The sequence below is a fragment of the Aedes albopictus genome, chromosome 3 (assembly GCF_035046485.1).
Source record: "Aedes albopictus strain Foshan chromosome 3, AalbF5, whole genome shotgun sequence".
Classification (NCBI taxonomy): domain Eukaryota; kingdom Metazoa; phylum Arthropoda; class Insecta; order Diptera; family Culicidae; genus Aedes; species Aedes albopictus.
In genome coordinates, this window is record NC_085138.1 from 30,736,159 (window position 1) to 30,751,483 (window position 15,325).

The following is a 15,325-nucleotide window of genomic DNA, read 5'->3' on the forward strand; positions in this document are numbered from 1 at the left end:
ATAAAAAAAGAATTATGGCAATAAAATATTCTTACCGAATGCATCGCTTTCAATAGCGTCATCGAGCATCTTCTCTCTTGATTGCGCTCTCGTATCGAACCGGGCAAGAGAATGAACAGCATTTCGGGGAGCGTTCCCGATCATGTTGGTTCATGAAATGTTACATTCGCGAATGTATCACTTGCTGAGCATGGACCATTCAGTGGTTCGCGATAAAAATCCACACACTGGTGTCAATCCATGATAACTTTTTTTAAATGTTTAAAAAGTACCTTTGTTTTAATAGCTTGTAAAGCACTAATATATTGTTTATAAATGTTCAAGATTCCATTCTATTCGGATTACGCTGTTTGAAAAATATTGTTTTATGAAAACGATTCTAGCCTCGCGAAAGATTAACCAATCGAGTTCAAATTTGTACCAAGGATGCACATATAATAGGTTGACAAACAGTCAAAATTTAGGAATTTTCGATGCACTCTATGAAAAGTTACAGCATGTTGAACTTTTTGTGAGAGAAAAAAAAGTTGGCTATCCCAAACATTTTGGCCACCCCCTGAATATCACAAACATTGGATATAGTCCCAAGCAACACACATGTTATAATAAAGTTACGACAGCGCAAGTTTTGGTTATATAGAAGTTTATTTTACGTAATTCTAACATTGTGTTGAAATAACGTAAAATAAACTTCTATACAACCAAAACTTGCGCTGTCGTAACTTTTGTATAACATGTGTTGTTCGACCGTTTCCGTCGAACGTTTGAAAATTTTTGACGTGAGGGTGCTGAGTGAGAATCCGACTGCTGCGATCATTGACAAACCCCTCAGCCTAGCTCTCAGCAACAAACGCAAACGCAACACCACAGCATCGAATCCATCTACGAACCGGAGAAGCGAGAACGCAATCGTCGTCGCGCAGTTTTGGCGGAAATAGAAAAACGGGCGTGCTCACCGCACGACCAGAGCAGAGGCAGAATCAACTGTACCGTCGCGGCGTTAAGATCGGGAAAACTTTACCTTTTGTTAAATTTATCGTTTTTATTAAATAAAGTAATGTAGTTTTTTGTTATTAGTAAAAACAAGTAGTTTTTCCTCGATTCGCGACCGAAAACCTTCCAGGGTGGTGAAATTGATGCCTTTCAGGGCAATTGTGTAGTGGCCTTCCAGGGCAGAGTCCCAGCGCCTTCCAGGGCCAAAGGGGCTTATAGTGCTTTTCAGAGCAAGTGTGTGAAACTTCGAAAAGTGAACCATCAGATTAACGTTGGAGCTAATTTTGGGCCCCAACATATGGTCCTTCAGCACCGGATTGTGAAAGTGTTTGAAAGAATTCGGTAGCACGTGAGCAGCCAAAGTGTTTTGGGGAAGAAAGGCCGCTCGTGATTAGCCTGAGTGCCACCGTTGTTTGGGGAAGAATGACCGCTCGTGATTAGCCAGAAACGTAGAAAACTGGCATCCAGTGTTTTGAAAAAAGATGGCTGCTCGTGATCAGCCGGAGCGATAATAAAAAGAAGAAACTGGCTGCTAGCGTTCAGCCAAAGTGATTTGGGAAAGAAAACGGCTGCTCGTGCTCAGCCTAAGTGATTTCGAAAAAGATGGCCGCTCGTGGTTAGCCAGAGTGCCACAGTGTTTTTAGAAAAGATGGCCGCTCGCGGTCGACCGGAGTGTTAAAAAGAAGAAAACCGGCTGCTCGTGCTCAGCCAAAAGAAACCAAAAAGCAAAAACAAGTGTTAGTGGAACCAGTGTTGGTGGAGATTGCGAATTTGTTCTTGCGAAGACCAATCCTTAAACTACGTGAGTGAATCATGTCGCTGGAACAAATCTCGCAACAAAAATCGGCCAAGAATGGCCATGAGGAAGAAAACGATGAAAACAAGAGTGAACATGAAGAAGAAAACAAGAGTGGACATGAAGAACAAAACGAGGAAGAAAGTGAAAACGAAAGTGAGGAAGATGATCTGAGCTTGCTCATCTACAAGCGTGGGCAAGTAAAGGCGAAGGTCACCAGGCTGCGGAATTCCATCCGGACGGAACGACAGCAGATGAACCTGCCGAGGGTGCAGGTGATGAAGACAAACCTGGACAAGCACTACAACGAGTATCTGCTGTACCACAGCCAGGTATTGGATAACGTCAACAAAAAAGGTAGGAAATCTCAAGAAACTAAATACGAAGAGTTCGAAGAATTGTATACCGACACACTGGTGGTTCTCCAAACAATCGAGGGCGTTCTTTCAACACCACCACCGGGTTCGTCGGGTATACCCACCGCATCAAACAGGGTTATCGTCCAGCAGCAATCCTTTAGGGCTCCCCTACCTACGTTTGACGGCAAATACGAAAACTGGCCGAAATTCAAGTCAATGTTTTTGGACTTGATGAAGCATTCCAGTGACTCAGATGCTGTCAAACTTTATCACTTGGAAAAGTCTTTGGTTGGATCGGCATCTGGGATAATCGACATCAGAACAATCAACGATAACAACTACAAACGAGCATGGAAAATTCTCGAAGATCGTTTTGAGAATACACGGAACATCATCGAAACTCATCTCCGCGGGTTGATGAAGTTGAAGAAAATGACAAAGGAGTCATCGGTCGAGCTTCGAGACCTGGTAGAAGAGTGCACTCGACATGTGGACAACTTGGAGTTCATGGGTCAGCGCTTTGATGGAGTATCGCATCTGATGGTGATCGTACATCTGTCGGATGCCTTGGATCCTGAGACAAGGAAGTTGTGGGAGGCGACCCTCGACTATGGAGAGCTTCCCAGCTATCCGGACACCATCGATTTTTTGAAGAAGCGCTGTCAGATTCTCGAACGTTGTGAAATTCCGATAGCAGCGACCAATCGAATCCAACAGAGGAGCAAGGGATCCGAGAAACCAGCAACGAACAAGGGAGTTACAAAGTCGTTGGCAGCCACTACCACCGACAACAGCAGTGGATATTCGTGTCATCTGTGCAACAAGGTCCATCAAACCTTCCGCTGCGAGGAGTTCCGTGCATTGAGTGTTGCTGAACGCATAGTTAGGGCGAAGGATACGAAGGTTTGTTTCAACTGTCTTCGTAAAGGACATCGGTTGTCGGAGTGCAAATCGAAAAAGACGTGCATGATTTGCAAGTCCAAACACAACACTCTTTTGCACCTGGAAGACGCTTCAAAAGGATCGAGCGACAAGCAACGTGTCAACCCTACACAGCCAAAACACCAGGACGACAGCGATGAAGAGATGAAGCCGGGAAGCAGCAGGCAGCAGCATCCACCTTCACCTGCGGATTTGAAGGACAAGGCCAAATCTACCGTCTGTTCGTATGGCATGCCGCAGTCTCCAAGTCAAATGGTGTTGATGACCGCTGTGGTGCATGTCAAGGACAGAAATCAGAAGACGCACAAGTGTCGGGCATTTATTGATCCAGGTTCAATGTCGCACATGGTATCATCTAGAATGGCAAAACTTCTTGATCTTCCTTCGTCGCCAACGCTTGTGACCGTCACCGGGATCAACGGGACCACGTCCACTGGGAACAAACGAATGATGGTGGAGTTCAGATCCAGACTCTCCGATTTCTCCGCCAGGCTTAACTGCTTGGTACTCGACAGAATAACAGGAACACTTCCTTTGACTCACATCAATACGTCAGAGTGGGGTATTCCAGAAAACTTTGATCTTGCCGATCCTGATTTCCATCGGCCAGAAGACATTGATTTGTTGATCGGATGTGGTCTGTTCTGGCAGCTACTGGTTCCAGGGACGTTGAAACTGGCAGATAATCTTCCTGAGCTGCACAACTCGAAGCTAGGATGGATCGTTACAGGAGAAATCATCAGCGATGGCGAGGTTCCAGAAACAATAGTACAGTCCAATGCAGCAATCGTATCTCCACCGTTGGAATCGTTGATCCAAAGATTTTGGGAAGTAGAAGACATCCCAGGCCAGGATGAATCCATATCGGATGATGAGTTCTGTGAACGTCATTTTCAAGAGACTCATCAGCGCTCAGAAGATGGCCGGTACATTGTTAAATTACCGTTCAAGTCAAACGTTAACGAGTTGGGTGACTCCAGAGCACATGCATTGAAGCGGTTCATGATACTGGAGAAACGTCTCATCCGTAATCCAGATCTACGGGACCAATATGCGGTATTCATGACGGAGTACCAGACCATGGGACACTGCAACGAAATTGATGAGTCGTTAGATCCCCCCGATCTGCAGACATACTACTTACCACATCATGCAGTATTGAGGCCGTCGAGCAGTAGTACGAAGTTGCGCGTCGTCTTTGACGCTTCAGCGAGGTCATCTTCTGGTAGATCTCTCAACGATGTGCTTCACATAGGACCTGTGGTGCAGAACGACCTGTTCAGCATTGAATTGCGATTTCGGAAACATCAGTACGTCCTCAAGGCCGACATCGCCAAGATGTATCGGCAAGTCCAGATGGCGCCGGAAGACACAAGGTTACAGCGAATATTTTGGAGGTCCGACCCAAGCCAGAAGTTGAAGGTGTTCGAGCTTACTACGGTGACATACGGAACAGCATCCGCGCCCTTCCTGGCGACCCGAGCATTGAAACAGCTGGCAGCAGATGAGAAGGAGCGTTTTCCAGAAGCTGCAGAAATTGTAGAGAACGACTTCTATGTAGACGACGTTCTGACGGGCGCAAGAAGTATTCGAGAAGCTGTTCATCAATTGGCACAGTTGAAGCAGCTATTGGAGTCTGGAGGATTCCCCATACATAAGTGGTCATCAAACGCGCCAGAGATTGTGAGCTGCATTCCAGAGGAAGACAGAGAAAAACCGTTGGAGTTGGAAAACATCGACGGCAGCGAAGTTATTAAAACCCTTGGAATACTGTGGGATCCAGTGACGGATGAATTCATGTTCGCAGTTCCAGAATCAAGGAATCACCAGGCCCCGGATAAAATCACCAAGCGCTATGTGTTGTCCCAAATCGCAAGGCTCTTCGATCCTTTGGATTTGGTGTCACCGATAGTGGTAGTTGCCAAGCTCATCATGCAGCGCATATGGGCAAGTGGGTTCGATTGGGATGAACCACTAGCGGATGAGTTCTTGAAGGTATGGCAGACGTTCACCGAGTCTTTGCCAGCCATTTCGACTATGCGGATTCCTCGAGGAGTAGTATCACCAGATTCCGCGATTATTGAACTCCACGGATTCGCGGATGCATCGAGCGCTGCATACGGTGCGTGCTTGTATGTACGTTGCATCGGTAGCGATGGGAGCGTCACCACCAGACTACTGTGCAGTAAGTCGAAACTAGCCCCGCTGAAGGAATTGACTATACCACGGAAGGAACTGTGTGCAGCATTGCTGCTAAGCCGACTTGTAGACAAGGTAGTTCCTGCAATGAAGATGAATTTCGAAAACATTTCGCTGTGGAGTGATAGTCAAATTGTACTTGCCTGGCTCGAAAAATCCCCAGGAGCGCTTCAGGTCTTCGTGAGGAACAGAGTCTCCGAGATCAACGAGTCGACCACCAAGTGGAACGCCAAATGGAGCTACGTACATACATCAAATAACCCAGCGGATATTGTATCAAGGGGGCAGTTTGCGGATGCCCTGCGGTTCAACTCACTCTGGTGGACCGGTCCCGCGTTCTTGTGTGAAGCAAGCATCCAGCCAGATTCTACAGAGGCGCTTCAAGAGCATGACATCCCAGAACTACGGAAGATTACGCAGGCCTCTGCAGCTTCGATTGAAATGTTGCCGGTCTTCACGAAGTACAGCTCATTCCGAAAACTTCAACGTGTGATTGGCCTGGTACTTCGATTCATAAGCAATTGCAAGGAAAAGGATAAGGCACATCGGTCCAAGGGAGCATCAGTCAGTATCCAGGAAATGAGAGCATCGTTAAAGGTGATAGTTCGAGTAATCCAGATGTCAGAGCTGCAAGAAGAAATTGAACGGGTGAAGCAACGAGAACCGTGCAAGAGAATTGGCAATTTGAGTCCAATTTATGAAGAAGGATTGCTCAAAGTGGGTGGACGAATCCAGAACTCAAGGCTACCACACTATTCTCAACACCAGCTAATTTTGCCAGACAACAACGTTGTGGTAAAGCTTCTAATGAGAACTATCCACGAAGAAAACCTCCACGTTGGACCACTGGGTCTGTTAGCCGCAGTCCGCCAAAGATTTTGGGTACTCAATGGCAGATCGGCAACCAGAATGATAACTAGGAAGTGCGTAAGGTGTTTTAAGGCTTACCCGAAGGATGTTCACCAGCAGATGGGTAATCTTCCAGAGAGCCGAGTTGTTCCAGGACCACCGTTCACTAGAACAGGAATTGATTACGCCGGTCCTGTTTTTGTGAAGCATGGACTACGCAAACCAACACTAGTTAAGGCGTATATAGCGGTCTTCATTTGCATGGCTACAAAGTGCGTGCATTTGGAGCTGGTTTCGGACTTGACGACGTCAGCGTTCATTGCGGCAATGCAGCGATTCGTAAGCCGCCGTGGAGTCCCGGCCCAAATGAATTCCGACAACGGGCTGAACTTCATTGGAGCCAACAACGAGCTTCGTGAACTGTACGTGATGTTCCAGGATCAGCAAACCCAAGGGGTACTCGACGATTTCTGCCACCCGAAGGAGATCGAATGGCGGTTCATCCCTCCACGGACGCCTCATTTTGGAGGTATTTGGGAAGCGAACGTCAAATGTGTAAAGTCGCACCTGAAGAAGATTCTACAAACAACATCACTAAATTTCGAGGAGTTTACAACACTTTTGACACAAATAGAGGCTATACTTAACTCTCGCCCTCTTTTCGCGATGTCCAGTGATCCCAACGACTTGACTGTGATTACACCAGGTCATTTTTTGATTGGGCGTGAGCTTACAGCGATCCCTGAGCCATCGTATGAGGATGTCTTGATCAACCGACTAGGCCGCTGGAAGTACATCCAACAACTTCGTCAGCATTTTTGGAGACGCTGGTCGGCCGAATATCTGCACCATCTTCAAATCCGTGGAAAGTGGTCAGATCAACAGCCGAACATCAGGGAAAACATGATCGTCATCTTGAAGGAGGACAACCAGCCGGCGCAATCCTGGAAGATCGGAAGAGTTGTCAAGACTTACCCAGGAAAGGACGGAAAGGTACGAGTGATCGACGTGAAAACTTCGCAAGGCTTGTTCCGTAGACCGATCGGGAAAATTTGTCCATTACCAATGGAGGAAGGCGATTCTTCATCTTCCGGCGGGGAGAATGTTCGACCGTTTCCGTCGAACGTTTGAAAATTTTTGACGTGCGGGTGCTGAGTGAGAATCCGACTGCTGCGATCATTGACAAACCCCTCAGCCTAGCTCTCAGCAACAAACGCAAACGCAACACCACAGCATCGAATCCATCTACGAACCGGAGAAGCGAGAACGCAATCGTCGTCGCGCAGTTTTGGCGGAAATAGAAAAACGGGCGTGCTCACCGCACGACCAGAGCAGAGGCAGAATCAACTGTACCGTCGCGGCGTTAAGATCGGGAAAACTTTACCTTTTGTTAAATTTATCGTTTTTATTAAATAAAGTAATGTAGTTTTTTGTTATTAGTAAAAACAAGTAGTTTTTCCTCGATTCGCGACCGAAAACCTTCCAGGGTGGTGAAATTGATGCCTTTCAGGGCAATTGTGTAGTGGCCTTCCAGGGCAGAGTCCCAGCGCCTTCCAGGGCCAAAGGGGCTTATAGTGCTTTTCAGAGCAAGTGTGTGAAACTTCGAAAAGTGAACCATCAGATTAACGTTGGAGCTAATTTTGGGCCCCAACATGTGTGTTGCTTGGGGTATCACGGATCTTAGCAAAGGCCTTCCTGGAGGACAGATGCGAATTAATCCAGGTGATGATCAATGAAGGAAGCCCAAGTCGGCTCAGCTTTGCGACGGCATATAACATGTAATTTGAATATGAATGTAATGCGTAGAACAAAAATTCATGCAGTCAAAGCTTCGTGTTTCATCATGCGTTGCTTTGGCGAGGTCTTTGTTTTGATGGTCGGCGTTTGTCATTTGAAGTAAGAGTTACAGTGATTGTCGTTAGGCATCGTGAAATATCACAACACTGGTTCAAAGCGCAATCACTCTTACAGCAAGTAAAAAGTACCAACTAACATCAACTGGAGTGGGCATGAAAGTGAACGATGAAAGTAACATACCTTAGTCTATTTTTTCTGTTATCCATAATGACGAGGCGTTGCTTCTTGGGCATTTCAATTTTTATTTTGCCAAAACCTGCAATGAGGTAGAACTCTAGGCGCATTTAACATAAATTTCCATTAAACGCCTTTTTCTAAATGCAACTATAATACTCCAAGAATGCTATTTCAAATGCGTACTGATTACTTGGGTGATAAAGCGCTGACTGTATAGATGCAGAGGTAATTATAATGTCTAAATGTAACACACGTTATACTAACATTCCTTCCCTTTTTTATGATCGTAAGGACGTGGTCAGAATTGTCGTTGACTTTATATATTTCTGATTCCTCGAAGATGTAGGTGACGCCGGAGAAGCAACTACGAAGTGGTCATAGTCACTCAACCTGATGCAAAATATTGAAAAAAAGTGCTTTGCATCGTTGCCTCATTGGATTAAGAAAATATTTCAACGACATAAAACACTAGGTCGCACAACGGTCCAATTTTGAGAAAAAAATTGCTGAAATTCAATTTCTGAACATCTCTCAAATGGGTTTCAGTATATCGATCATTCATCTACAATATCAGGAGCGTTGACTGTCTCTTAAATAAATTGGAAATATTGATTCTGTATCTTTTTACATATATCTGCTGGTGGAAAAAATGCTGATTTTTTTTATAAAGAACGCAAGCAAGTTCAACTACTAAAAAAGTCAAATAATATAACTAATCCAATGTCTTCCAAAAGTGTATTCGTAAATTCTTGTGAATATTAGGCACCTGCAATGAAAAAAAAAATCAAAATAACTCTTTTGGCTTCAAAATAACATCACATATTATTAGTACGAGAAATTCTTTAGGGGTACTCACTAAACAGATTAACGACGCGTAGTGCGTCATCAGCATCATTGAAATCTCGCTCGAAATTTCAAAGTGATAAAACTCAGTTACCAAAGCGCAAATTCGGATGAAAATGTATCATCCCATATGCTCACTCGTGGTGAGTGTGATGATACTTTTTCTACTGCGTGACTGCAAAATTTCCCGTTTTTTATCACTTTAAAAACGCGGGGCAAACAATCATTGAAAATTAAAAAGTCAATGATTCCTATGAAAATTCTGTGATGCACCAAGTCACCTTAAATTGCTGCATAAGCCATGAGTTTCTGCTTATTTGAAATGTTTCATGATTTTGCGAATGAAATAATCAAAGATTGCCTTGGTAATCGCGACGTTTAATCTGTTTACTCAGTTTACGCTGTTAAATGAATCCCCCTTTTCTTACAAATCACTCCTAGCTACTCCCCACGTAGATATTCGATTCAAACGCTCGTCCAAGTATGCCGAATTGATTACGCAAAATTGCAGCTACAAAAACATTAGCGCCATAATGGTGTTAGCCCATTCGGCCGAAGGTCATTAGGCCGAATGGTCATTGGGTCTTCTTCTTGCCGTTACGTTCCCACTGAGACAAAGCCTGCTTCTCAGCTTAGTGTTCTATGAACACTTCCACAGTTATTAACTGAGAGCTTCCTCTGCAAATGACCATTTTGCATGTGTGTATCGCGTGACCGGCACGGAGATACTTTATTGATGCTGAATCTACTGATACTTTACCCATGATGTTTTCCTTCTTTTAAATATAGGCTGTTCTTTCAAGTATCATTGCTAAAATAGTTTTTGGCGCTGAAACTGCTGATATTCAATTAATAAATTTTTCCTTCTTTAAAACCTAGGCTATTCTTTCTAGTTTCATTGTTAAACTAGTTTTTGGCAAAAATTGTTGGAAAAGGTAAAAACAACGGCTAACTTTCAATTCGTCCTGATGACCATTCGGCCTAATGACCCAGCATCCGCCATAATGATATATGTATAGCCAATTTGTATGAAAAACAGCAATTTTGTTCGGTATTCGTTCGAAGAAATCGACAAATAATGAAAATGCCATTCATATAACATTGCTCAATAATGTTTCAGTTTATTCAGTTAGGCCAAAACCTAGCAGACTACTATGATTAGGCAATTTTGCCACGTAGTTTCATGTCTGGATCACTGTGTGTCGGTTCAGGAAGCTTGCATTATGGAAATTTTCGCAACTTACCACATGACAATTGAACTTACATATTTCAAAGTTCATCAAGATTGAATTATTGAATGCAGCGTCAGATTGATGAGCTGAGCATACTTGTGCCATCTATCAGCGCCACCAGCACTACCATATATGTAGATGGCAATTCAATATCCAAAAGTATTCTTTTCCTACTGTCAACAGCTTCCTTCCCAGAAATGTCCATCCACTCAGCAGGTGGTACTGATCGTATTCACCTCCCTTGCTCATCACCTTCCAAGTATCCGAACTAAGCTACGCCAGCAGCATCAATATAACGTAAGGTACGCGACTCGCGAGAACGATGCGCCATCATCGTCGTCGGTGCGGTCGCGCTGACAAATTACAAAACTTCAACGGGAGCTTATCAAAATATTGACGCTTGCCGTTCGTCGCGTCTAGCCAGGAGACGGAGGAAAAACTTGGGAACTGTGTACAATGTATATGCACCACTTACATGTACATATGACAACAGCGGCATGAGCGCAGAACGAGCGGTCTGAACCCTCTCAATTTCCAGCAGCAACAGCGACAAACCTGGTCCCCCATCCAATGGACCGTAATTTGATATTGAATGTTGCAATAAATTGGATGCAGTTTCGCGACTCGGTGACTACCGTGAAAAGTGGCATATCGGTACCCTTCGAAGGAAACCGGAAGATTGCTCGTCATGTCTGCTTTCAAAAAGTTGAAGTAGCTTTTTCTATAATAATTGTTGGTTTTCTGAGTTTTCTGGAAAAAGCTCATTGCCAATGAGTTGTCACACTTCAACGAAAGCTGAGAAGAAAAGCAAAAGACCAATCGTTTTCTAAGTAAGAGCAACTTAGTTACTGAGTAGAAATATGTCTCGGTGTAGCTGCTGCTTTGGTGTTTAGGTGAGATCGTTCTATTTGATTGTTTCTCGAAATGAAATGGAAGTTTTGGTAAATATACTAATTTCTGCGAAGGTTATATACTTCTTGTTAGTACCCCTTTCTCGTATGTTGTTTTTATTAAAATTTCAAATAGTTGGACCCCTGCCGAAGTTACCCCATTTTACGGTACACTTACAAACTTGCCCCGATTGCATACTTCACCGAATCGCTCGGCGTTGTTCCGGACGAAAGCGGCTCACGCAGTCTGTCTGCTTTTTGTACATACATTCTCTAAATAAATAATCGCAATGAATGTCACCGCCATTTTTCCATCTGATATTGCAAACCAGAGAACCGAGAGCCCGGGTCGAACAGGATGAAACTGTCCGTGCAATCAATTGCGAAATATTTGAATGTCCTTGATGTTACCAATGTAGCGAAGAACTAGAGACTGGGTGGAACCCGTAGTTTATTTGAGTACGTTCGATTGAAGGTATTTGCATTGCATGACGCTGTTCCAGTAGCCAATGGAGTGTACTATCATGCAGGACTTATTTACAAGCTGCTTACAAGCTACTATGTTGCACTGTTGTATCCTGAAATGGTTCATACGCTTTTACGTGGTCAAGAAGAGGCAATATTTTGAGTCGTAGTTGAGTGCACTATCCTTCAGAGAAATCTGTGCAGTTTATTGCAATTGGTTTTCTGTTGGTCATACACAAAATTTGGGAATTTTCAAGGGTTTGTTTTGTAGAAATACTTGAAGATGTTTATATTAGGTTATTACAGCACACGAAAGAAGACATCGATGCTGATTGCTGAACAACATTTTTGTTTACACATAAGAACCCAAGTGGAAATTACAACGTTTGATTGCCTTCACAAAACATAAATACGTGCTTGATGAACAAATTGAGATTTGAATTATGAAAAGAAATCCACTTGCTCATGGTTTGGAATCGAACCCACGACTCCCAATTCGCTAGACGAGCGCTTCTTTCCTCCAAGCTACGGAGCCACTTGACAATCTCCATCCTTTGAAGTCACTGAACTGAACTCGATTCCACTAATGCACATGGTTTATTCCTTTTCACAATCTCCTTTATTTATACCTCTAAGAATTTCTCCACGGAGTCTTTAAGGAAATGATTCAGAAATATTTCCAAGGAATTTCTAAAGAAATTCCTCCAGAAATATGTCAGGAAGTTTTTCTAGAGATATTATTGATGTGTCTCCAGGAATTACTTCTGAAATATGAATACGTATAGGGTAACCCAGCCAACCACATATCGTAAAGCTACCTGAAAGCTTTAATAACTGTGCAAAATTCGTGCAAGATCGATTCTGTCTATGCTTTGTACATCGCGGTTGAAGTTTAGACATGTTAATTTTTGCATTTTCCTCGTAAGAGACACATATTTTTTTCTTGAATAACGTAATCGATTTTTCTTTCTTTGCTGTAACCAATTTTGGTGCAATACTTTAGAATGTGCCAAAGTATTATGCTGAAGACCACCAAATGATTCATGCATTGTTTTCAAGTGTAGAATTCAAGACTTGTTTCAGAGGAATTAAACTAATTTCGGAGGCGCTTCAAGTAACCCCTTGAGATCCCCTGAAATGCCCTTGAGATCCCCTGAGACCCTCTACCCTCGGAATCAACCTGTGGGTCAACCTTCCTTTGGTTGAACTGTCCAGCGTGCGCTTCCATTTGACCATGAAGGACAAGGTATTTGTAGTACGTAGCTCCAATTTTCTCGAGCACAAATCTGAAGAACTGTGAAACGGATCTGGCTGAAAATGTAAATAGATGCTTGCTTCCGTACAGTAAACATTGAGTTATGTTTTCAGCCAGATCCGTTTGATGGTTCTCAAGATTTTTACTCGTGAAAATTTGAGCTGTGTACTCCAAATACCTTGTCTGTTCAGACTCAAGAAAGTCGGTCCGTCTGGCAACGCAGCCACATGTTCCACAAAATGTACATCAGTCCATCCTATTTTTTCTCACTAGTTGATAGTCCCATATATCCACTTCGACACTATTTTCACACGCACATCTAAAGTTTAGAGCAATCGACTTTTTTTTTTATTATGTTTCACTTATTTACTGCTTTAAACTCACAGGCCTTCATTTCGAAAACGTAAAGCGGTGCAAAAATCCGTTTTTTTTTGTTTCGCAATTGTATGACTCCAAGTCATATTTCAGATATCAGGGTCGTGATTTGGATTTTTGGAAAGAGAATAGCAATCGTTATTTCTGGTCATGAAGAAGGATTTACTCTGCCAAAAATTTACTTCTCAATCTGCCAGCATCACGCTGACAACCGCGTCATGACGTTTGCTTTTACTGATGCTAGGGGAAGGGCAGGTAAAAGGAATGACACTTTCGTTTGTGTGCACCCCACAAAAGGAATCTCTGCGGAATTTTCAAGAGCCATCTCTAAAGGAGTTCCTAGAAGAATCTCTGAGAAAGTTACTAGAGGAATGCCCGAGGGAGTTCCTAGAGGTATTTCTAAGGGAGTTTCCAATGGAATTCCTGAGGGAATTCGCAGAGGAATTACTAGAGGAATCTCTAAAGGAAGTACCTGGAGAAATCCTTGAGGGGATTCCTGAAAGAATCCTGAGAGAATTTCTGGAGATTTTTCCGAGAGAATTCCTGGAGGAATTTCTGAGGGAATTCATGGAGGAAACCCTGATGAAGTTCTTCGAAGAATCCCTGAAGAAGTTCGAGTATGTATCTCTGAGGGAGTTGCTAGAGGTAAAAAATCTTAAGGGGAATTCCTAAAGGAAATACCATAGGAGTTTTCGATGGAATTCCTAGAGAAATTCCCAGGGGTATACATGGAGGAATCGCTGAAGGAATTCCTGAAGGAATGTCAAAGGAATTTAAGGATTAATTCCGAGGGAATTCCTAAAGCAATCCCGAGAAAATTCCTCAAGGAAGTATTCATGAGGGAATTTCTAGAGGAATTCCTCAATTAGTTCTTAAAAGAATTTCTGATGAAGTTCCTATTGGAATCACTGAGGGAATTCCTTTAGAAATCCATGAGCGATTCCCTGGAAGAATCTTTGAGAAAATCTCTGCAGGAATCTCTAACGGAAACTCTGGAAGAATCTCTTATGGAATCTCTGGAGGTATGCCTGAGGCAATTCCTAAAGGAATCTTAGATGAAATTTCTTCTGGAATTCCTCAGGGAATTTCAAGAGAAAATCCTGAGGAGGAAATTCTTGGACGAATTTCTGGAGGAATCGTTGATAAATACTTGAAATTTCTCCGAAAGAAATCCGTGGAGTACTGTTCTGACACATTTTCCAGAGAAATCCTTTATAGTATTCCTGGTGGAATCTGTTGGGAAATTTCTTAGCAACCCCTGAGGAATTTCCGAGGGAATTCCTGGAGAAGTTCTTGAAAGAATTCCTAAACAAATTTCTGGAGCAATTTCTTGAGGGCAATTCGGCAGGAATCCTTGAAAGAATTCAAGAAGAGTCATTGAAAAGTTTCTCGAAGATACTTTTGAAGCAACAAAAATCTCTCATGGAATTTCGGAAGAAATTCATGGGAAAACTCGTGAAAGAGTTACCATATTCCTGAAGGAATCTCTGGAAAAAAATCTGGAGGAACTTCTGAGGGAATATACAGTATCGGACAATAAAAATGCACCAAAGCCGTTTTCCCATACAAACTAGTCAACTTTAGATTGCCATATCTCAGTTGTTTCTCAACCGATTGTTTTCAGTTTTTCTGTGACGAACTACTAATCTTTTCAATTTTCGAAAGCTATTGAAAAAGTTAGGTGACAACAATTGATACAAAAGTTACAGATTGAATTGAATTGAATTGATTGGTTGAATTTTGACAATAAAAATGCACCAAGACAAAAAATGCTTCAGCAAAACATGGTCACGTCATATCATTATGGTGTCTTCGGCAAATATGTTTCTTGTGTGGTGCCGAGTAAATTTGCTGAAGAGACCAACATGATTTGGCCTCAGCATTTTTTGCTAAAAAATATTTTGTTTTGGTGCATTTTTATTGTCAAAATTCAACCTATCTGTAACTTTTGTATCAATAGTTATCACAGAATTTTTTCAATAGTTTTCAAAAATTGAAATGTTTTGTAGTTCGTCACAGAAAGGCCGAAAACAATCGGTTGAGAAATAACTGAGATATGGCAATCGAAAGTTGACTAGTTTGTATGGGAAAAC

The 15,325-nt window shown here is 42.8% G+C and overlaps 2 protein-coding genes across 2 annotated transcripts in view; both read left to right on the plus strand.

Annotated features, from left to right (window-relative positions):
• The window catches only part of LOC109419187 (RNA-binding protein asd-2), a 395,970-nt gene that overhangs the window by 60,366 nt on the left and 320,279 nt on the right, over positions 1–15,325 (plus strand). The gene's annotated exons all lie outside the window — the stretch shown is intronic.
• Positions 1,807–7,269, plus strand: LOC134290166 (uncharacterized). Its single transcript, XM_062857222.1, has one exon. The coding sequence runs from the start codon at positions 1,807–1,809 to the stop codon at positions 7,267–7,269; it is 5,463 nt and encodes a 1,820-aa protein (XP_062713206.1).

Excerpts from the sequence above, each read along its gene's own strand:
- LOC134290166 (XM_062857222.1), top strand. The coding sequence starts at position 1,807 with ATGTCGCTGGAACAAATCTCGCAACAAAAATCGGCCAAGAATGGCCAT.